A 24,446-nucleotide genomic window follows, 5' to 3' on the forward strand; every position below is an offset into this window, starting at 1 on the left:
TGAATTCCTGTATCCAGCTCTATACAATAAGAGTACAAGGCTGGTGCAGTGCAGGAACGTAGGTCTGAAGAGAGACTGCCTGAAGAAGCTGGAAGAGTGCAGAAGGTTGCACATGTCAGTTGTGGTCCTTGAGATCATCCATCTACACCTTCCACAGTCCCACAGGCTTGAACAAGCTGTGTACGGAGGAGGGTTGAAATGCTACCTAACCAGAATGGCAGCGAGGCAGTCTGTAAGAGAAGCTGATAGCTTTTATTTGGGGGGAAATAGGACTGTTAAATAAAAAGGAACAAAGACAAGTCTTCAGGTTTGAAAGCCCCTTCTGGGACCTGCAAGAGGAGCTAAAGTGAGATCTGTTGTGGTAGCTTTCACGTCTGCGCTGCCACAGGGGTGGAGAATTGGACCCATTGCCAGAGGAGGGGCGAGCAGGGACATTTGAACCCGGCCACCGTAATGGGTACAGGTTAAAAAACATGTCGTGGTTGCAGTAGTTGAGGCAGACTCGGTGCGCTCGCCCAGGCCTGTGGGTGAGGCTGTGCCCCGCTCGCCATGGGGCAGGGCCCGCCCTGGGGCGGGTAGGGCGGCAGCGAGAGGCAGCCACCGCCGTGGGGCAGCGGCGACCTCGCCCCGCCGGATCCGTGTCCCACAGGGCCCCCGCCAGAGCCGAAGGGCTCCCGGCCCCCCTGCGCCACGGGCAGGACGTGCTGGGCGCGGGGCCGGGGCGAAGGGGCCGTGCTGGGCGCAGCAGGGACCCGGCACAGCCCCTCGGCTCGGGGGCTCCTCCCGAGGGACGGGCTCCGGCCCCAGGTCGGTGCCGCCCCGGCCGCCCCAGCCGTCCCGGGGTGTGCAAACTGCCCCGAGCAGCTGCTCAGCGGTGCCTCCTGAGAGCTTTCCCTTAAATGCCCCCTGAAATCGGCAGGTGGAACGTGAGCGTCCGCGTTGGAAAGAAGCGAAGGCAAAGGCTCCTGTGTCGGCGCTGCACCTGTCAGAGACTTGGGAAAGCAAGGCACGGGTTAGTAAAAAGGTGCGGCGTAGCTCCTCTCCTCTCTGAGCTGCTTACAAAGGCACTCGGCTAACATGATGGTCTGAGGTGTCTCTTCCATCCTTGACCATTCTGTGGTTCTGTGAACACAGGTAACAAAGCAAGATGGCATAGCAGTCTCCCCCACCATAGAGGGGGTGCCCATGGCTGTAGGAGGAAACTGAACAAGGCTCCCAGCTCTTGCCCCTGGGTTAGTTTCACCAGTTTTTGCCCAAAGCCTGTTTTACACTAAAAGAGTTGTTTAGACCTTGTTTTCACAGCCCTTCAGGACAACTGCCAACATATACTGAAGAAGGACCTAAAAATGGAATTATGCTAATATATTTGACACCACAGCTTTTTTTTTCTATGGAGATTGGAAAAGCTAAGTATGATTTTTATACTGATTGTTTTGAGGTGGCCTTTTCACTACAAAAATATCCTTCTTCAGCTTTTCTAGAGTCTATTTCTAACAAATAAATTTTCCTATCTTTACAATTTTTTACTCCACAAACAGAAATTTCATTCAGGTTGGGATCAGCACACAAGAATTATTCTTCTGGGTCTTTTGTTCTGGATATTTAATAACTTCTTTAATTGCTCCAATTATTGGATTATAATTATGCAAACTTTAATTCCTTTCAGAACAGTCACTTCTAATGAGTGCTTGCAGGTCTTTCTTCTTTATAATTCTGCTTTTTCATCCATTTAATTATAGTGGTTTTGCAGATTGCTGGAGCAGCAAAGCTCCTTTCAGTTTTTCTCCATGTGCCATGAGAAAAAATTCCAACAATCTGGTGTAGGACCCAGCCCACCTTCAGCTACAGACCCACCGCAGATACCATAGAGAGACCATCCTATAAATCACTCGTTCTATTTTGGGCTCATACCTTTTTGTTAAGTTCTCTTCCCTGATTTCTTTTGAGCACATTAAAAGTGAATCTTTTCAGAATACATTTTTCAGACTGAACACATTAAAACTGAATCTTTTTGGAATATGTTTTTGCAGATTGAGCGATACAGATTCTGTGCGACAAATCCTACTCTGAGTTAGCTGTATCACAGCTAGTTTGGCAAAACACTAATATGATGGGTTATTCCCAAGAAAACCTGCCATGAACTGGAAAGCCAATGAGGATAAATGTCCTAAGTCTGACTGTACAGAGTCAGAACAGCTGAAGAGCAGGCTCTACTATTAGGCATTTGTGGCACCTTTAGTCTAATCTCACACAATTGAAAGTGAAAGCCTCAGGAAGATGTTTTAAGAAGGGAAAGATGAAGGCATGTCTACAGGAAACTTGACCTAAGCAAGCAGGATGACCAGTAAGCTCAGTTATAAAAGAGAGAAAATCATGTAGCTCAGCCATATTTCCTAGGTGGAAACTATTTCAGTGTTCATGGAGACAGACCTAAACCAATGATAGGAAAAGCATTGGTGCTGTATTTGTTAGACAATTAGGCAGATCAGTTGGTTTTTCCTATGCTTTTGTTCCCAGGCACTTGTGTCAAGACGTTCTGGTTTTTAGAGTTTTCCTGAGTATTTCCAGTAGAAACAGCTGCAGCTGCTAAATTCACATTCTATGCAAATGGGTTTAACTTCCTGTGTGCACATTTTATCTGCTTCTGGGGTCCAGATCCCCTTGCTTCTCCATGTCGTCCACTTAAGAAATCTGTCTCCACCCAGGGCAATTATCCCTTCTGTCTGTGGCTGAAAGGGCATGGATTGCTGTCCCTAACACCAGACTGGGGGAATACACCACCCCTAACATATCAAAAGACAAACTGCATGTGAATACTGGTGATGACAATTGAGCTTAACACAGCCTTTGCAATGAAAGTCACTGAGAGTCTCTCCATCAGTCATGCAGGTCCCAAGGATCTCTGGAGATGCTTTCTGATGGGTGTGGAAGTGTTTCCACACCCATCAGAGCTGATGTTTTAACATCAGTGCTTCAGAAAGTTCTCAAAGCACTCTTTTGCCTTCAAACCAGGCAAACCGATACAGGTTATGCATCTTCCCCTTCTTAACCTTGCCAAAACTCAAGGGGAACAGGGAGAGGTGGAGGATGCCTTTGCCTTTTTCAGTAGTGCCAAGAAATAGGAAAAGAGGCAATGGGCAGAAACTAATGCAGAGGAAGTTCCATGTGAATGGTGATGAAGCTTAGACTGCCCTGCAGCCCTGCTTTGTTTACCAGTGTAGATGCAATCTCCTGCTGCCACCAGGTGCAAATTTGCTCTGGAGAGGAGGTGCTGGCAGTGGATGACAGTGCTAAGGAGAACAGGATGCTCAGGACAGCCCTGGTCCTTCTTGGCCTGATCATGGGCTTGTGGAATGTGGAGATGTAAATCTTGCTCCCACCCAGACCCAAAGCCCAGATGGTCTCCATCATGCCTTGAACCACAGATTGATTAGCCAAAATTTCGTTGACCAATGGCAAGAGTTACCTCAATCTCCTGGATTCTCTTTTGTCTTAGAGAAGATGGAGAAAAAGATGTCTTTGCTTTTTGGATTGATCTTCTTGCTTCTGCTTCTAGTTTTGTTTCTGGACGTGGGTGGTCATGAGCTCCTTTGGACTTTAGAAAATAATGATGGTATATTAAAGGTAGAAGAAACCTTATTAATCTCAAGGGAACAGATTTTATACCACAGGCCAAAATCACATATTATGGCCTCATTTAATGCTTTGTATCTAATAGGATTTAGTTACTGGGAGCTCAGATAATAAACATATCCCAGATTAAGTGGGATGGGGTAGAAACCCTTTGAAATAATAAAATCAGTGCACCACATTTATTTGTAGAAGACGGTCTCCCCAGCAGAGCCCCAGCTGAAGCCAGAGGTCCTCTGCAGCTTGGCTACAGTATCCCTGCAGTCACTTTCATTCTTCTTACAGTTTAGACACATTTATCTGCACATTAATTTCCATTAGCTCCAGAGAGAATTAATTTTATTTAGCCTGCACATAAGTGAAAGAGTGGAAAACAGGAAAGTGGTTATGTTACTAAACCAGGACTACAGCTTCCAGAAATAGTGCCCATTATTTAAACACTTGCATACACTGTGCTCCAGATATAAGTTACATATAATACAGAGATGGCAGTTTCCATAGACAGCCCCTTGAGTACACCCATTTCCTGTTCCAAGATTCCCTCACAATTATGTATAGTGCCTTGGAGAAGGAGAAGAGATAATACGGTATTTCTGACTTCTGAGCATTTGTTGGTTCCCATGTACCTGAGGCAAAACACTTCAAAATCAACAACTTTTCACAGAATTCTAAATAAAAAACACACTGTGCTGTAAAATTATAGTAGCATAGGCTAATTTAGGCTGGAAGGACCCTCTAGGTCAACCTCCTGCTCAGGTAGGACTAACTTCAGAGTTACATCAGGTTACTTTGGACCTTGTGAAAATTTTTTCTCCTTACAGTTATTTTGACCTTGTCATATTCAATAACCCCTATTTGTTGGAAGAAAAAAAATTGCTAAATAAAACTTAAAATACCAGTCTTTAAAATTAACTTGCATAATGTTAGGTAATTTTATGCCAACCTGGAAAAATATGAATTGGCCCTCATGCCTCCAGAAGTTGGTAACTGGGTATCCACCATGCCCTCGGCAGGAAAGGAGCCGCAGTGGTCCATTGCAGTTTGGACAGCATTTCCCTGGAGCAAGGATAGAGGAAAACATTTTTTTATACAACACCACTTAGATGAATCCCATGTGATACAATGGTCCATTGGTGGCAGATTGCCACTTCTAGTTTGGTCCTCAGAAATTGTAGAAAGAAACTATGTGAAAAACTTCCAAACATAAGCAAAAATCAATATTAATAAACTAGTAATTGCCTTTTTTCTGTCTGTTATTAAATACAAATGTAAAAAATTATTTCTGTTAAAATGTTATTACAATTTTATCATTTATTACCATGGTCAGTTTTAGTTTTTCTCTTGTCAGTGTTTGGAATGTCATATGTGTTTCTAGAGAGCATTGTTCTAGTCTCAGTGAGCACCTGAGTAATACCTTTCTTTAGCTAAATGTACATCAGACCCAGAAATCAGTATGTGCTAGCTCTACTGAGCAATCACAATTGTTTGGAATGGTCTTAGTAAAAATGTGCGTGCAGCTCATGTTTTCTGTTTGCATTGTCTTGCTCCAGTGACGTGACTGTGGGGCCTATTTTCCAGTCATCACAGTTTATGAGCAACCTCTTTCCTGCAAGAGTTGCCTCCTGAGTTACTCTTGGGCCAGTACAATAATGAAGCCAACACTCAGGTGGGCAGGAACAGCAGGGCAGTGCCTGCACTGCACAGCTTTCTCAGTACCCTCACTCATGGACCTGAGAAGGCTGGGAATCAATCCTAACCAGCAGAAACAGATATTTAAAAATTATTAGAAAAAAAAGGAAAATATACAAGCAGATGACTATGCCCCAACAATAAGAAGTGTAAAATGCACTGTTCTGAATCAAGAGTTGCATTGCAATATAAGGATTGGCAGAAGGAAGGCTGGGTAATCCAGAGGATATCCTATACTTTGATTTCTGCTATGTTGTGTTCACTTATGAGCTGCCATACAATGAACTGCCATGTTTGTACTCACGCTGTTGTTTTTGCCTGGCTTTATCACATATGGCTGGTCTTAGGTAGATTTTCTTCCCATCCAAGGTAGAGCAGTTGTTACCACAAACCACCACCCCAAGGCAGGACTTCTTTAAGATGCGAGAGTTGTGGTTGTTGGTGTTTCTCATTGCCCAGCTGCTGTGGTGCCTCTGAGCATTTTTATCCTCTGAGCTATAGATATGTTTTACATAGGAATCTGGCCATTCTTGAAACCAGTCTGTCTGGCTCACATGCTGTGGAAAAAGCAAAGCAAGCCATATTTTAGGCTGGGGAAGAGAAAAGCTTGTCCAGGAGCTAAGCAGAGTTGGACCTCTGCTGCATTTCCTCTAGTCTAGGTGACTCTAGCAACCTGGCAAGGTGATGCTGGTTGTTAGGAGGAAGCAGTGGAAATAAGGCAGGAAAAACACAGATCTCTGCGACTTCCCGCAGGCCCCAGAGCGTCAGGAAGGCCTGCCCAGCAGCTTGTTCTCATTCACCCAACCAACCAATCAAAAAGAATAAAAAAACACACAAAAACCCAACCAACAAAAAAAAACCCACAAAAAACAAACAAAAAAACCCCCCACAACCCCCCCAAAACAAAAAAAAAAAAAAAAAAAAAAACCAAACAAAAAAAGGCAAAAAAATCCCCAAAACCCCTAAACAAACAAACACCAAGCCTCAAGGACAACAGAGTAAGGAGCAATAAAAATAAAGCTGGGAAAAAAAACCTGCAAAGACCCAAATACATCACTGGGTACAGTCAATACAGGAAAATGAAGTAAGCTGTAAAGCATCTACCATACCTGATAATGATTTTGAGGGAAAAGTAAGAACACCAACCAAGAAGAGAAAAATTCCCATGCTCCCCTTGTAGCCACTGGATAGTGTAGGGTAGGGTGTCCATGAAGCCTCCAGACTGAAATGGAGGTGAAGGTGACCTTGGGCTGAAGGGCAGGGAAGGGGACATCCTGGAACATGAGGCTTTGGGCAAACAGCACTGTTATAGTAGGGAGGAGGCTGGGATCCAGTAAGAAGTCAGGGCTGGGAGTTGAAAGGCAGTCTGGATGCTGAAGGACTGCAGCAGGAGGAATCTGGCAGAAATATGCAGAGCTGAGGGACATTGGTGTGCAGGGTGTGTGGGCTTTCAGTGGAGAGCATGGTTTAAACTTTTAGCTAAGAGAACTAGAAAAGGACACAGGGAGGGGAAGATCACTATTGTGCCTCTCAGCAAATCACTGCAAACATGAAGCAAGGATTCCCTAGGTGCTCATGGAAAGACTTGCCTCCATGTGGGAAGACAGCTCTGGAGCGGAGTCCAATCCCACAGTTGCAAGACAGTGGCGGGTGCTGTGCTCCTTTCTCAAAAAACACTACCCAGGACAAAAAGCAAGTCCTGGACAGCTCTAATTAAGTACCCACAGCAGGAGGCACCTTTCTTTCCTCTGCTTTCTCTGCATCTAATCCACCAGTGAAAACAATGCCTTTGCAGCGTTGCTATTTTTCATGCATCAACAGCTCTTTCAATAATACGTTTAAAGAGAAATGCATGGAAATGTCAATGTTTTCTCAATATTTTCTAGCAAAACACTCCCCCATACCTCGAGGTGACAAAGAGTATAGAGGCAATGAGTCATAGATGACTGAGAAAGCATTTAAGATCAGTGGTGGAGGTGACTGGTCAGAACAAAATAAATTTCTAAGACACAGACACAGACACATACCTGGGGAAGTTTGATGTCATTGATATCCCAGCTTGTCATTTCTCCATGTTGGGAAGCAGAATCCTCCTGCTCCATAACAGAATCATCTGCACCTTTCAGCATTTTTGAATTCCTTCCCAAAGTTAGCAAGAAAAAGAAAGTTGCTCCTGGCTGCTTTTGAAGTTGCCAGGCTGTCAGCAGTCTCAAGCAGTTTACAACCAGGAAGCTGTTTCCTGAAGCTAAATGATAGAGAGGTTGCTCATTAAAGATAAAAATCAGTGTTCTTCTGCCAGAAAAACTTGTTCCATTAAAAGTTTTGCAAGCCAGCAAGGCAGTGGAAAATATAGCTTAGAGATAGCCTGTGATGTTACAGAGACATCATTAGCAGCAAGCAAATCGTGCTTGTGGCACCTGATTTGCTTTGCTCAATCTCCTCTCATACCAAGTTTATAGCCATGTAACTCTGCTCACAGGCTCTTTGTAGATCTGATCCAACCCTGGCTCCGTATTCCCAGAGCCAAACTGACTGAACAGCTCAGCAGCTGTTGAGGGGTCTTTGAGTTGCTCCTTACCTATTAGATAATTCTTGCTCCGCATGTGACAACGATGGCAGAAGAGGGGTCTGCTCCATCACTTCAGAAGGAATGGTGCTCAACCATTTCAAATATTGCTGGTATCTGTGAGAGCTTACCAGTTGCACCAGGGAAGTATAGAAAATTAGGTTGGGCTATCTGCATTTTCCTATTTCAATAGCAGACTGAAAAAGAACCCCACCAAGGTATGTTTGTTAAAACCAACAAGTTTTCCCTGAAATTTTTTAAAATATGTGGCTGCCCTACTCTGAATTTCAGTACCAGCCAAGCCTAATAAAATATTGTGTTGGTTTTGTCGGGGGTAGAGTTCATTTTCTTCACAGTGGCTGATACAGGACAGTTTTGTATTTGTTTCGAACACAGGGTTGATAATAGAGATGTTTTTGAGTTTGATCCTCAGGGATCCTATGCATGAAAAACTTTGTTTCCTCTGCTAAGGAGAGAAAAGGTGAATCGGTTTTTCTCTTTCTGGAAACTGGGAAAGTTTCAGTGTTTTCAGGAAGGTCACTACATTTATGTCAATAAAAGATTTATTAAAGACTACTGAGTGGTAAGAGAAGTAAAATCTACCTGATAGTCCAATTCATAGACTTTCAAAAGCATAATATATTTTATTGCTGTTTCTAGCTCTGCATATATGTATGGCCCTTGGAAAGTGATTTAGCCTCCATGCCCTTATTTTACTTATTTATAGAACACCTGTGATCTTACTTTCTCATGTTATATATTATCACCTCTAAAGGAAGACTTTGTGGATTTTTGGAGAGCACTTGAGCATTTGGCCGTGTGGTTTTCTGGCAGTAGAGTCAGAGCACCATTGCCCCATGTTGTGACTCAGATTATGGGGGAGAAAGAAACAAAACATCCTCCAGAGAAACAGACTCCCACAGAGGGGGCCTGGTAGTCAGCACCAGATTCAGGAATCTGAACCGAGGGCACTGGACTGGGAGGGCAACCACCGGTTCAAATGAGATGTTAGTGCAGAGGAGAAGGGGAACAGTAAATCAGTAATAAAAACATCTGTAAGAAACATTGGGTCTCCATGTGTTTTCCTACTGTGCTACAATGAAAATGGAGATAGTAAGGTCAGGACAAACAAAATACGAGCTGCATTAGAAAACTGAGCTGAATTTGCTAAACAAATCACCCTTGACTAGTGTGAGCTCTAAAACATGAATTGATTTGTTACACAATTCAAAATTATAGTCTCATTGCTTTTAAAATTACTTTTCTAAATGAGATGGCTTGGAAATTGATTTTTAATTTTCTTCATTAGAGAAAATTGGATATTTCTTCTTTATACTATATTAATAGGGCTAAAACAATAATGAAATATTACCTTAAAGATTAACAAAAGACATAGATAATTTTATAATAATGCACACAAAAAATGAAGTTCAAGAGAATCATATGTATTTAACTACTTGCAGGCAAAGCCTTCCACTACTTATTTCTCTAGACTCTTGTGCTACAGCATTACTACTAGTGTTGCTGTGATATGTCATGGAAGTTGAACACTAGGCAAGACAGAGTCAAAAACACAGGAAAGAAATAATATTTGAAGATCTGCTATTTAATTCTTTTTTCTATATAACATCTGAGATAGGTTACAATACATTTATAAAAATATTTAAGCCATATATTTTACGACTTAACTAGCAAGGATTTGGAAAATGTCCTCTATTTTCCTTACAAGTACTTGGTGCTGACCACTTAGGAAAAGGATTTTGAATTTTTAAAATAAATTAAGTATATTACTAATTTACATGAGCCTATAGGTTAAATTAATTCACTATCATCTGCAAAATCTCATTTGGAAGGACAGTCTGGCAGACCATAAGCACAGATAGGTTTTAGTAGTTCTTCAGCAACCATCTACAATAAGAGATGGAGGACTGGAAAAGGCCTGGAGCTGTAAAAGGCTTCTTGCACTCAGGCTCCTGCTCTGGAGGGGGCTGTGCAAAGCCCGCAGAGCAGCGCCCATGGGAAGCAGCTGTCCCTGCAGGGGCTGCCCACTGCTGTCCAGCTGCCAGGCTCTGCCGCAGGACGTGGATGTCACCTGTCACAGAGCAGTCGCCAGGTCAGGCTCCTTTCTTGCATCATTTTACCAGCACATAAAGAGGGTTCTTTAGTCAGTGCTTCCATCAGTCTTCCTTTTGCTCTTTGGTGTCATCTTTCAGTGATGACAACCTTTAAGTGACGTCAGGTGCAGTCAGTGGAGCTTTACCTGGGCTGAGTTACCTGTCCCACCAGCAGCCTATGTTGCATTGTCTTCTGTGGCTGCCTTTGTGCCTTGCCTCAAGTTCATGATTTTCTCTGACACTGAAAGTTTCACCCTGCTGTGGGAGCTCTCCTGCCTCTGCTTCATTGCTGCTGTTTGCCTTTGCATGCCTCTCGTCCCACTTTTATTACTGTGGAGTTTCATGGTGCTGCTCCACAGGAACCAAGGAACGTGTATGTTTATACCAACATGCTACTGATACTCATTGAGAAATATTGCTCCAGACTGGCCTTTTTTTACTTTTTTTCAAATACACTCTGTAAACTTAAAAATAACAACAAGTTTATCTTCCAGTTCAGCCTTTCTATTTGATAACTGTGGCAGCAGGATGAAGCAATATGATTATCTCCCAGATGCGGAGCATAAACTCAATGCAAATAGACATGTCATTTACAATGAGAAGACAGTTTTGCCTGTGGAAAAATGCACTAGGGATGCTGTATTTCAATAAGCAATGAGACAAACTTTTGTTTTCAGATTGTCCTGACATATCCTCAAGTTGGTTTCCTCTATATTCAACATCATTTGAAATGCTTATGCTATCTTCACCATTCAGTATCCAAAAGTGGAAGCTCATCCCCTGTAATCTGGGCCTTAGAAGGAAGATGGACATATTTTGAGATGGAAGTACTTTTAAATCCTTGGTTGGTTTTGTTTATACTTTGTTTTTCTTTAATTCTTTTCTCAAAATTGTTATTTTAATGGCACTTGAGATTTGTAACAGCTAATGAGCTCATATAGTTACCATACTTCTCAGTTCTGGACTGCTCTGGATAAGAAGTCAGTTGTAGGTGGTGTAGTTATCCTGGCTTTGCTGCTTCAGTCACATTCAGTGAACAATTTTAAAAAATGCTTTTTAGAAGAAGTTTTGGTTTCCTACCTTTTCCAAACATCCTTTTTCTAGAGCACTGTCTCAGGTGACAGTGTCTGCAGGCTTGTCACATCACGTAACACAGATATATCTACCCCACAGATTGTAAACCAGACAGATTAATAGAGAGATCATCTCAAAGCTCAAACACTGATTAATCTCTTGGCCTCTTTTTTCTTACATCACTCCTACACTCATGGGCTCAGGCCACTGCTCAGTACAGACACTGAGGGTGTCTCTGCCAGAGCACTTGGGAGGTGCTGTGTATTCCTGCCTGTACTGTACGGACCAAGGATGGACACACAGACCATCTACTGAGGGGATATTCAAATCCTGCTCTTGGGATGCTAATTGCTTCAACAGCTCTTACTCAATTGCCTGCAACCATCTTAGTTTTTCCTCTGTCAATTGAACAGTCATTTGGTTGCAATATTCTCATTTTTCATTTTCTATTTTACTTTTCTGGCTATTTCCATCGGAGAGATGCAGCTGGGGGCATGATTTTTCAGAGGTTCATGTCCACACACTTGTATTGCATAGGGTAAATAATTTTGCCAGGCCTCTCAGTCCCTCTTCTTGAGGAAACTGATATTCATCCACATCTGAATTAGCTTCCAAGTTGTGTTCTCAGATGACAGCCTGGTAGTTGAATGACTTGCCATTGAACAGAATAGTATCAATATTATTCTGGAGTTTTTTTTCTTTTTATTTTTCTCCAGGACAGTGTTTTAGTATCAAATTCTAGGAATATGTCTCTTGCTGCCATGTGAAGAACATAGCTCCAAGTGAAAGGTTTGAGGCCTGAGGTCATTTTAATCATTGTTTGGAATGCTTGAGTATATACAAATACATATTTCACTTTATTTCTTGGTATCTCTTTATTAAAGCTGTGAGATATAATTCTTTGGCAGTGAAGTCTAGGTTTTTATTTATTTAATTGACCTCTTTATTTTTCTGTTCTAACACATCAGACACTCTGCAAAACATGCAGTGCTCTAGACATTATATTAACTTCCTGGAGTAAAATTCATGATAGCTATTCCACAAATGCAAAACCACCAGGGCAATATATCAGCATTAATGATTTGATGCTATAAAAAATTAGGCCTGGGTAAAATTTTGGCTTAATTTGTTCATCTTTCTGACCGTATAAACTATCTGTCCTCTTTTGTGGGGTTTGTTGGCTTGTTTGTTTGTTTTTGTGAGGGTTTTTTTCACTAAGATAATAAATTCACATGCTTTAGCTGGAATAGCTGGTTTCTATGGATTATCTAAAGTTTTAGTTGGAATGCTTTTTGCAGGTCATGTTTAAAAATTACAATCTCTTAGTGACAGTATTATGATACAATTTAAAAATTACTTTAGTTTATGGACATTCTGCTTTCTCATTTTGCTAGTTTCAAAGCCTAAGGCATTCAGTCCTTTTGTCTCTTGATCTGATATTCCATTTCTCATCTTGCCTTTGCATCTGGTATAAATACACTTAATTTTGCAGTTCTGCCTGGCATGAACATCACGTGCATGCAAAATCTCATTTCATGGATTGACACTCACTTATTGAATGCAGTGCTTTTCTTTTCCTTACAATTCTGTGATTTTCCCTTTTGTTATTTAAAGAATGTGTAATTGCTAAATGAGTTGTCTTTCATGTTCCTCTGCTTCAGAACAGGAATTTGGCATGTCACTATGATTGCTGTTTTCACTGTTGCCACTCTGTTGCTGCAATATGCATTCTAATTTTTGAGTTGTAGGAGCTGACTAATTTCTGATATCTCTGACAGCATGCTCTGCTTTTCTCCATGGTCAGGTGAAGTATCATATCTACCAAATCCATCCTCAGCTGCAGGTAATTCCAAAATAAATTCCTGTCAATTAACCATGCCCTAGCTTCAAACAGCCAGATTCTAGTATAATCAGCTCCTGTGGAGGTCCTGTATGTGTTCCTCTTTCTACTGACTATGTTATCTCACAGATTCAAGTGTTTGGGCAGAGCTGTAAACATTTAACTGATTTGGTCTGCCATACTTTTAAGAATGAGAGGAACTTTTCCACAGCCTGAGCACTAGAAGGAGCACTGTGTGGGGAAACTGAGCTTTGTTCTGGTCACTTATTTTGCAACAGAGCACAGCTTTCTTTACTCCTGAGAAATCATAGCTACTCTTCCTATCTGGCTGGGCTCAGTATGCAGCAGACTGGTGGAAATGTTAACAGAGACACAAGAACAGATCTTTTACAATTTGAGGAGTGTCAGATTACACTTGATTATCTGTTTCAATTCCAGGTCCTATCTCTGTTGGTTTTAGGAGAGAAGAATCCCAGCTATAAGCCTAGGTTTGCCAGTCTGGTGTATCTTCCTGACATTATCACACCCTGGAACTTCTCAGCTCTCTCAATGCCATTGGTCTCATCTGCTGCAACCCAACAAAAGCTGCTGCAATACCCTCTATTCAAAAATTTTCTCCTTGGCCTTCATAGCAGTCCCCAGCAACTATTTCTGTAGATCCTTCACAAAGATCCTTGTAAAGGCCAGCTGCACTTCTGCCTTATGGAAACTAGTAACAAGCCAAATTCAGACAGATATATTTACTCACATGGGCAGTCCCTGCTTGTATTGATCAGGTGATAATTATTGCATCTTTTTTTTGTCAGTATTATGGCCAGCATCCCTTTTCTCATTTGATGCTTATCTATCACACTAGTGCACATCTAGGCTATTTCTTTTTCAAGATTGGCTTGAGAAAAATCTCTCTTCTTATAAGTTTTGCCTGTCTCTGCTATTGCATCTCCTCCAGGAGAAGGAACACAACTGAATTTCTCAGGCTTGTGAGCTGCTCTGATGCCAGCAATATCCCTGTGGGTGGGACTTCACCCCCACATTTGCCTGTGCACCCTCCCTGTATTTTCTCCTGGTTCTATCTGTGGTAGCCACATTGTAGCATGGATTCATATTAGAACACCTGTAACTCCAGTAATGCAATCCAGTGGCAGAAAACAACACCTTGTTCTCTGAAAACACAATAGACTCTCTACTGCAGCTAAGGTCCTCACATGCTAACAGATAATTTCCTAGAAGTGATGATAGCAGTGTTGTTCTCCATGTCACATTCCTTGCCTCACTTTCTTTTTCCATTCACACTCACCTATTCCCCAGCTATCCGGAGAGTGCACAGTACAGTGCACTACAATGACCTACAATCTTAATACCTACAGATTTTCCAAGTAGTTTTTTTAGTATAAAATAATAGGCAGCAAAACTAGTAGCCCAGGATGCCTGGTTTGTTCTTTAGCTCTGAGGCTGACCTCTGCTCTTGCCTTGGTTGAATCATGTTTGTAGAATGACTGATTGACTTGTCAGGTACTCCTGCAACCTGATCCCCCACTCCACCAAAAGTGTGTATTCTTCCATAAAGCAAGGTAGCTGGTCAGGTATTGGAAGCTGTGCAGCTGCATTACCAGGCTGCTCTGCCCAGGTTACTTAGCTCTGCTGGCTCTGGTTTTTATGTCTGGCACTGCATCATGACAGGAGAATGTCTTTCTGTCTCTTCTCAGTTGAACAAATGTCATAGCAGCCTTGCTGAAAAAGCCCAACCACATGAGTGGCATGGTATTGCAGGTTGTTCTGAGACTGCTCCAAACAACCACTGCCCTCTCAGGAGATGGACCGTGCATTTGAAACTAGATACAGTACAGTTTTCAGCATCTCTAATAACACGGCGCAGCAATGTTCAGGTAATCTGATGACACACTCCAGTGATTGCCTACGTATCTGCTGTGGTGCTGTGGCACAAACTGCAGCACGAGTCTGGTAAGCACCACTGGGTTTCCTTACACCTCGTGCTCCTTTCAGCACAGAAGGACAAGCCTGTCTTTTGTTTTCTCTTAATTTTGCTTGTCCATTTGTCCTTCATGAAGAAGAAGCCCAGCAGATTTTTGTGCACTGCACCGAAGTCTCTGGACTTGGATCTGTCACAACAGTGAAGGAGGGCACTGTGCAATGTGGTCCTGGTGCCACAGACCAGGGACCTTGCTACTGGCATCAACATGGAAAAGCAGAGACCAAGGACAGAAGTTACAGTACGGTGTCCATTAACCAGAAGCAAGCTGCCATTGACTGTCCTGAAAACCCAGACCTTGTTTTTGTGGGGCCTCAGAAACAGGCAACAAATGAGAGGCAGCAGCAGACAGGGAACCTGCGTGTTTGGGCAGAATCCTGCAGGGACACCCACAACCTATTGCAGGAACTCCTACTTATTTTATGATGTTATTTATACATCTTAACCTTATGGAAATAATGGACCTGTGGTGCTGTACAATTCACTTCAAAGCACTGAGACCAGAATAATTTTACTGCTGTTTTCTGAATTACCTTTATTCTAGCTGCCTTTTAGTTCCTTGCTTCTCTGAGGATCATCTAATTTTGTGGCAAAAATGCCTGGTTTTAACTGTTGTTGATAAACAAGTGAAAATTGCTTTTTACACCCTTTCCAATCACCTTCAAAGCTGCTAAGCAGAAGTTCTTGCAAAGTGAGAAAGACAAAGAAAGTTGGAATGTTCTTGTCTGTTCCTTCCACAGTATGTGCATAACTCAACCTTGACAAAGGCAGCAAATTGATCTAGAAAGGTCCATATGAAGAACTGCAACTTGAAGAGGGCTGCTAAAATAGTGTCCAAGTGCTCTAACTGGCAGCAGTTTTCATACCTTCTTCAAAAACTCACTGCCTACACCCTTCTGAGAAACAAATTCTCACTATCCCCTCTTCACTTGGTGAGCCTGCTCTCCTTTCCACATATATTACCACTGACTATGGTAATATTACCATATTACCATTGACCATATAAACCATTGACTATGGTTTAGCCCTCTGGCTTTGCAAATGGTGATTTCATTCTTAGCTGCTGTTTAATTTTGCTGTTCCTTATTTGAAAAAAAATATTTGAACTATGTAAGTTTTAAGTAAGTACGAGCAAGAGATGCTCTTATAAATTACCTTTGCTGCTATTGTGCATATTTGGGCACACAAAATTACTAGTATGTATTGATCACGTAAGGCAGTCAAATCACAGAAATGAATCCCTAGAAGATTTTGTACAGGAAAGCAGACAAAAGCAACATCAACAAAAGGGGTAATACCAGCTACTGGCTTAAGATTTGGTCATGCAGCTTCTCTGAGGCACATGTGGAAAAGTGAGGACTGAGTATCACTTTAAGGAGTGACCATCCCAGAGGTGGAGATGGCTGCTGATAGCAACAGCTGAGCTCACCAAGGTGTTTTTTTTTTTTTTCTTTTAAGCCATAAAATTCACTTATCTATATACAAAGAATTTGTGTAAAGGGACTTTTCAGCCATGACTAGAGCAACCATTACAACATCTATTAGTCACATAACAGCAGAAAAAAAAGTAGAAACATGAAACTACTTGGAATGCAAAGTTTAAGCTGCCTTTTTCACTCCTATTCAACAAACTCTTCAAAAGGAAAAAAAAAAAGTTGAATCAGTCATCTTATTCGGAACAAACAACTTCTTCGGGAAAAGAATAAAAAAAAGGCTGGATTTGGGATAAACATCTATTGTCCGTATCATACCCACCCTGTAATGAAACACAGAGGGAAAACAGAGGACAAGATGGGAAAGGGCTTTGTGCAGGTGCAGGATGCACAATGCCATTACACATTGCTCTCATCCACTTTCTGTCCCTGTCTTTGACAAACTATGGAAATAATTCACAAGGTGAAAAGACTTCCAGCCACCTTCAGACCCTTCCTTTGCTGAACAGCTCCAGAGTATCCCCAGGTGAAATGTTGCAGGGCAGCCAGCTGCCTGTGTCAGTTTTCCTACATTCATTTCCTGGTACTGCCTCTTCATTGGCATGAAACCAGAGCTTTGCTGTAGTCTACAGACAGTAGAAGACTTGGCCTGACTTCCAGGATATTGAGAAATCAGCAGTTTCTACAGAGAGGGAACAGAGAACCATCACCACTGTGTTGTGGGTGGTCCAGCATAACTCCAGGAATCATTATGTCACCTGAGCTGCTCAAAGGGCAAGTTCCCATTTGAATCATGTGGGAACTTTCGGCAACCATTCCTAAGCACAGGTTTGAAAAGGGACATGTATAAGGTGCTGAAATTGTTCACTGGACAGACACTGTCTGCTTGTCCTCGATGTTACTAGCTCCTATTTCATGTCCTGTATCTTCATATTTAGCACAGTTGCATGAAATTTTAAAAATGTTCCAGAATTGTAAAGTTAGGAGTAACAAATTTCAAAAGTCATCTAAAGCCACTGCTTCTCTGAATTTCTTCTTTCTGCTCCAAGCTGTGTGAAATTTGCACCCAAATTGTGCCTTAGTTTTGCCTTAGGGCAGAATTTTATTTTTACTTTGTTAGAAGAAAGTGCTCTGTAGTGACCTTAATAAGTAAGAAATTGACAGCTATGTTATAAAAGGTCTCAAAAATTACTTTGGGAAGCTAACATTACACAGCCAAAATATCTCTTATAGTCTTCAGTGGTAATTGAGTACTAGCCTTAAAATGATTGGAAAAATCTCAGAAACAACTTGCCAGCTATTTTCAGAGTTCTGAAATGAGCTGTACATGCTGAGATCATTAACAAGACCAAGAAAAAAAATGTATTCAGTGCAGTTTCCCATCTATTAGATTACTTTGCCTCACCAGCAGTCTCCAGAGAAAGCCTCTGGCTGCTTCTTAAGGTCAGTGAATCATTTCACTCCAAGAAATGATCTCGCTAGCTGGAAATGTTGGCGGGGCTCCCCGCGCCCAGCGCGGCCGTATCGGTGAGTCACCGCGCCCGGCGCTCCTGGCGGGCACGCACCGCGCCCAGCCCGCCCCGCCCCGGCCTTCGCTTCTCTTTGTCCTCTCCTGGCAGGATCGAACTGATGGAGATCTCTGTCTTTTACTGTCTGTGGACGGAATGAGAACGCAGACCAAAAAGGAGAGCGGGGAAAAAAGGGGCAAAACCCCACCAAAAAATGATTTGGGCTCCTTCATCTTGGGAGACTTTGACTTTGCCACGTGTAGGCAATTACAGGAAGGAGGCAGCAATGTTCCTGTGGGGCTCTGGCAGAGCAGCAGAACAAAGTGTCCCAGGGCAAGAACAAAGCTGTTTTCCGCATCTCCGAAAGCCTGGAGACAGCGAGTATTGACAGTCAGGACATTGAGAGGCATGCCAGGGTAAGGGTAGTTGACATGCATGCTTTAGCGCACCGTGTAATCAGTAACTGAGGGAATTGTAGGTGCCATCAGCCATGAATTCTGTCACAGAGCGCAGCACCATCTCCCAGAGGCAGTCCAAGAGAACACCGATTAAGAAGACCAACATATCTTTGATAAATGCCTTTATTTCCCTCAGTAAGAGATAGCAGGCTGTTCCCTTGGTGAAACAAATTCCAAAAAACATGACCTGTAAGCCCTTGGCAATATTTTTTCTCCTTATCCCCAAGTGTGCAACATATTTCTCTTACAGCTTTGCTGTCTCTTTTATCTTTTAACTTGCCTTTCTTTAAGGCTTGTTCTTCTATTTGACTGAATCCTTGTAGGAGAGGGGAACAAACAAGTACATCTAATAGGGTTACTAATAGTGGTTCAGTAGTGCTGGTTACAAACCAGGCTCTCAGTCATTCTCAGAGTTCATCTAGGCAAAGTTCATATGCTACAAAGCTGTCACCAGCCTTCCACTCCTGTTCAGGCAAGCTTGGCTTGGGCTGAGTCCAAGGCAATGCGTTTCCACTTTTTCAGAGTAGTGATTTTATCACAGTTGCTTCACCCTGTAAACTAAATCTCAAATCTGACTCTTTGCACTGACACAATCACAGAATAATTTCAGGCAAAGGGTCCCTCTGGAGAGCACCCACCTCACAGCAAAGCTAATTTCAAAGCTACAGTAGGATGCTCAGGGCCTGACCCATTGAACATGTCCAAGGATGCAGATCAACCTCCCTGGAAAGCCTGTGCCAGTCCTTGACTGCTCTCATCATGAAGAATTTTTTTCCATACATTTAATCATAATTTCCTCTGCTGCAACTTATGCATTTGTCCTTCCATTGCATCTCTTGGTCTTCTTCTGTGCCCTGCCAAGAAGACTGCCCATCCTTCTCCTTATCATCCTCAGGCAGCTGACAACAGCAGTGAGGTGTCCCCCTCTTTACTCTGCAGCTCCCCGAATCTTAATGCTCTCTGGCAGACAGAGGACCCAGAAACACAGGTGCTTTGCCAATAGGCAGTCTCAAAAGGTGAGGACAACTGAAAGATTTCAGGCATCTTAGATATAGACAAGCCTCTTCCAAATATCTCATTTTGCCTAAAAGCCCAGTGGCGTTAGTAAAAAAGATCATCCTTACTGAACACTGGTGGGCAGGATACACAGCCTCACTCAATTAAAAGTTAAACTTGCCGAAGATGTTAACCTTTACATATTCAGTTCTTATACTCCTAAGACCCAGTCAGGATTTGATCTGGGATCTTCAAGTTTCAAAGGACAAAAGAGTCAAGTCAGAGTGTCCTCTAATTTTGCATCTTGCAGAGTTCTTCATTTCTCTACCAGATTATTTTTAGAACTTGTTTGGTCTCCTTATGACCTCGTTTCTTCATGTTATACATTAAATGATTCATGTATAACATTTCCCTTGAGAGGATCCTGCATCTCAATAGTCAGAAAAGTTATTACAATTCTGCAACAAATGTACACTTCCTGTCCCATCATAAATATGTTTCTGATCATTATTCTGAGAAAAAAGTTGCTCCACTGAAGTGAATTGCTCTTTCAGCAGCTGGGACAAGGCTTGCTTTTATAGATGGCTGCTTTAGTATGACAAACATCAAGCAGACTTCTGGACACTGGAGGCTGTGTGTTCTCTTTCAAGTTATGTTTCAGTACTGCTTGTGGGAGAGTATTTTTGTGTTCTGTTTTTATATAAATCACTTTGACAGAAATGGAGACATGTATTTTTTCCATAGGGAAAAAAAACACTCCATGATATTTTCAATAAAATAAGTGAAAAATACCATCTGGAATAAAAAGTAAGGAAATGTTACCTTAAGGCCTCAGTGACACCTGGTGTTCAGGCAATGGATGTGATATTCCCTGGGGGAAGCTTCCCAGGGAAGTTGTCAGACCAATGCATGAGGAGCATCTGAAGGGACAGTATGCTACTGCAGGAGCATCAGTGAGGAGACACAGACCGAAAGCTCACTCCTAAATGTTGGCCATCTTCACTTCCTCAGGGGATAATCCAACACAGCATAATGCTGAGGATGGGCCCAGGAAGATCAGAGGGAATGAGAGGAGGAGGAAGCCAGTAATCATTTTCCCATCTCTTCCACTGCTCCCATACTGCATTGTATTTTGATTTTCCTGAAGGATTAGTTTCAGCTTTTGCTGAGCTCCCATTGCTCAGGAGAGAGGCCAGGTGCCAGGAGAGAGGTGTGTTCACATGACCCACTAAGATGCACTGTTACAGGCATCAAGGATTCTCATGGTCACAGAGATCTATGGCATTTGTTTCAACACCAGTATTGGGATGCTATTCATGCCTCTCTGATGTCAACCTATTTCTCCCTCTACAGATACTTTAAATGATTCTGCTCAGCAAGAGTCATCAAGACTGGAGACAAGGGTTATGAAATGCAGAGGAGCGCCCACTCAACAAAACACAACCAGGTAGCCTAGTCCAGAAGATGCTTGCAGCAAACAGAAACATCCCCATGTGTGGTGGAAGTGCAGCCCCAGGTTTCTGTGCAGAGGAGAGGAGAAGGCTCAGCTGGTGGCAGCAGACCTGGCAATCAGTAGACCCAGACTGATGTCGTGAGAAGCAAATCCATGCTTAGATGGGGACCTGGTCTTCCAATGTAAGGCCAAAGGAAGAAAGGAGTAAAGACAGGGAACACATTTTTTTAATGCTGCTTGAGGGAAATCTACCCCTGTATCGAGCTGAGCTGCTCTGCAGAGAGCAGGAATGGGTTTGGGTGTTCCTCAAACACTCCTGCTGAGAGAGACAGTAACTGTGGCCAGCCAGAAAGCTGATCTGGTGTCACATTCTCATCTCCGCACAATCTCCCTTGCCTTGCTGAAAATGAGAGCTATTCAGCTTGTATTCTCCACTTTCTCTTCCTGTCCCTCTTCTCAAAACTGCCATGAGGGCATTCTTCTTCCTTACCTGCTAGAGCCTCTCTCCCCATTAGCTTTTTTTCCTGGCATTTTGTATATTTTCTGCTTCCTGTATATGTTTTCCTTTGAACTGTTTCCTCATTTTTTCCAAACTAGCCTTCTGTTACTGAGGTGTTAGAGCAGAGAGGATGCTTGCTGTCTTTTGTAATGCAGAGGAGCTGCTGTCCTAGCACCATCCTTCATGGTCTTCTTACAAGGCCAGACATTTTGGGGTTTGCCCACCTAAATTTATCTGCTATAAAGTATGATCTATCGAGTGCTAGTAAATAATTACCAGTCACTTGTATGTGTGGGACAGCTGGTGATGTATTATGCTAATTACCATTACATGGTAAGATTTAATGAGAAAATACATTTGATTTGAGATTTGGCCTGAGTTTAATGAATTTGTTCTTTTTTTCTTCCCTGCTTAAATGCATAAATTTACCTCTACTTATAAAATGCTCTGAAATATTCCTGGGTATCAGGATGTACAGATCAGTATTCTGATAATTCAAAACAAAACAGTTCCTGCTTTTCCATGAAAGCCAAAGTTCCCAAGGTTATTTGTGCAATCAAGGTCAGGTGCATTATAAAAGCCATTATGTAGGATATGCTTGCTTTTAATCTCCTCTCCCTTTATGACCCCTATTTCCACACTAGGAAATGCTCTTGATTACAAAGTCTTTGCAACTGTGAAATTAAAGACAGCACAGTGGTTTATTCTTGCATCTGGTATTCAAAAGCAATTATACTCTGATCATCTGTACTACTACCAGGAACTACTGTGCTGATGTTTCCAATACAGGTCAGGAGCTCTGTTTATCTAACACCTCTCTGCCTAGTCCTCCTCTTTTAAGAAGGGCCTAAACATGGTTTTCGAAGAGCACACTACAGTGCAACTGCAAGGAAAAAAGTCTCTGGCTGTGAAATCTCTATCTCTGTATAAATATTGATATGCCATCCTTGGCTGTACTAAATGCCGGCATATTTGCCACTGGTGTCAGCTACATCTTGCTGTGAAATTCTCCTGGTTCGGGGTGCAGGAGCAGCAGCGTGTCCCCAGCTGTCCCCTCACAGGTGCCGCCAGGAGAGGGCATCGGCTCACAGCGCATCCCCCGGGCATCCCCCGGGCATCCCCCGAGCATCCCCCGGGCATCCCCCGGGCATCCCCCGAGCATCCCCCGGGCATCCCCCGAGCATCCCCCGGGCATCCCCCGGGCATCCCCCGAGCATCCCCCGGGCATCCCCCGGGCATCCCCCGAGCATCCCCCGGGCATCCCCCGGGCATCCCCCGGGGATCCCCCGGGCATCCCCCGGGCATCCCCCGAGCATCCCCCGGGCATCCCCCGAGCATCCCCCGGGCATCCCCCGGGCATCCCCCGAGCATCCCCCGGGCATCCCCCGCAGCCCTTCTGGCCCTGGGTGCTCCCGTCCTTACCGGGTCCTGCTGCCCCCTCCTCCACTTTCCCCTCTCAGCCAGCCAGGCTGACATTGGCCCTGGGTTTAACCAGACCTGACTGTTGGAGGAATAGGTTTTAAACCCCAGCACTTGCTCACACCATTCTTGAACCTCCTTAAAATCATCGGCCTAAGAGACAAAACACCTCTGCAGACACTGTTTAGATCCACTGTCTCCAATTTTGAGGCCAGAAGGCAAAACTGAACATAGCTGTGTTTGGGGTTTTTTGTTTGTTTGTTTAGTTTTAGTATTATCCTGGCAAGATGAGATGAATGGGGTTTGGTTGTGAGTGGCTGGGGGTGGGTATTTGTCTAGTTGTTTTTGGGACTCTCTAACTTCAAAAAGTAAAATCTCACATTAACTACAATTTTTTTCCGAGTGCTCTGGATGGATGAAGCCAGGTAGTTAGACCCATGGTTTTGGAGGTTTCTGAAACCTTCTATGTTGCTCCTTTCTGAGTTAGTTGTTAATGATTCCTATTTTCCTATGTTGCAAGGAAACTTTTGGCAAATACTGCATATTGCAAAAATATGAGGAAACCAAGCAGAGCATCCACCACCAAATTGCCTGGTCTGGTTTCAGAAGTTCCCACTCATTTAAAAATCTGCTTGTACAGCTTTCAGCTTTATAACAGTAGGACTGGGCAGCAATTCTTCACATCTATTTAGCATGGAAACCACAGTCAGATGTAAAGATTGCTTCTTTCCTTATTATTAAAAATTCTGAGAACAGAAGAGTAGTTTTCATGATGATTTGAAAAAATCTGTACAAACAATTTTAAAAGGAAGCACAACTGATAATAGTTAGATTATAATAGTTATGCCATCTATATGCATGGGATGTATTTCCTGGTCTTTCTCACAAACTCATCACTATTCTACTGAGCAAAAGTGCATTTGCATCAAAGATGTCTCAAGTCCCTAATAGCCCAGCACATCAAGAGCTGGTCTCACACTCCCTTCCAACCCTAAGTGCTGTAGGAAACAAAGCAACTTGATAAATTAACAGAAGATCTTTCAGAGTGGCGATCCTTTCTAAACATACAGAAAGGTGTTAGACTTAGAAAGGCACTGAAGCATTGAGATGCCATTGGTTTTAAAGGAAGAAAGTCACTTAGATAACTACAAGGCTACAGATTTTTTTAAAGAAATTATTTTCATAAAGCTCTTACTTCTGGTAGGTGAGCTGAGATTCTGATTTCCTACAACAGCTGGTAAAATTGAATTAGTAGCATTTACTAAACATTTGGCCTCCAGCAGCAGACGGAACAGCTGATAAAGACATGCTTCCTGCTTGCTAAATGGGATGAGACACCGTATGTGTAATCAATTACACAAATACCACAATACCTTGCTTCAGTATGTGTGGAAAAAAATGCACTTCATTTCACTGTAAGTATTTTTACCAAGTAGTTTATCACCACATAAAATTACCTCTGGTGCTGGCTAATCCTGGTAGAAATGCTGTGAATATCCACTTAGGCAAATCTCAGGCAGTAAAAGTGCAATTGTGCCACAGGGGTTGTGTATTCCCCATTACACCAGCACAGGAGCATCAAATGCACAGCTGTAACTAACTCCATGGGATTGCATTTTTATGTCAACAGATTCAGTTCACTTGAAGTCTCACCTGCTCCCAAATGAAATGTGACAATGAGTACGATTTTGTATTTCTTTTTGTCACATGGCTGGACCATCCCTGTTTGAGCTGGAGCTCCAGCTGCCTCTGAAGGGTTTGAGGCAACTCCTCTCAA

At 42.8% G+C, this 24,446-nt stretch overlaps 1 protein-coding gene across 1 annotated transcript; it reads right to left on the reverse strand.

The window, feature by feature from the left end:
- Positions 1-464: 464 nt before the first annotated feature.
- On the reverse strand, positions 465-7,720 carry GCM1 (GCM transcription factor 1). Its single transcript, XM_021551252.3, has 5 exons — positions 7,347-7,720; positions 5,624-5,876; positions 4,574-4,686; positions 3,467-3,595; positions 465-992 (listed from the first exon to the last, which is right to left on the reverse strand). The coding sequence occupies exons 1-5, from the start codon at positions 7,446-7,448 to the stop codon at positions 465-467; spliced, it is 1,125 nt and encodes a 374-aa protein (XP_021406927.3). The 5' UTR covers positions 7,449-7,720.
- Between the last annotated feature and the right edge of the window lie 16,726 nt (positions 7,721-24,446).

The sequence above is a fragment of the Lonchura striata genome, chromosome 3, assembly GCF_050655825.1.
Source record: "Lonchura striata isolate lonStrDom1 chromosome 3, ASM5065582v1, whole genome shotgun sequence".
NCBI classification, from domain to species: domain Eukaryota; kingdom Metazoa; phylum Chordata; class Aves; order Passeriformes; family Estrildidae; genus Lonchura; species Lonchura striata.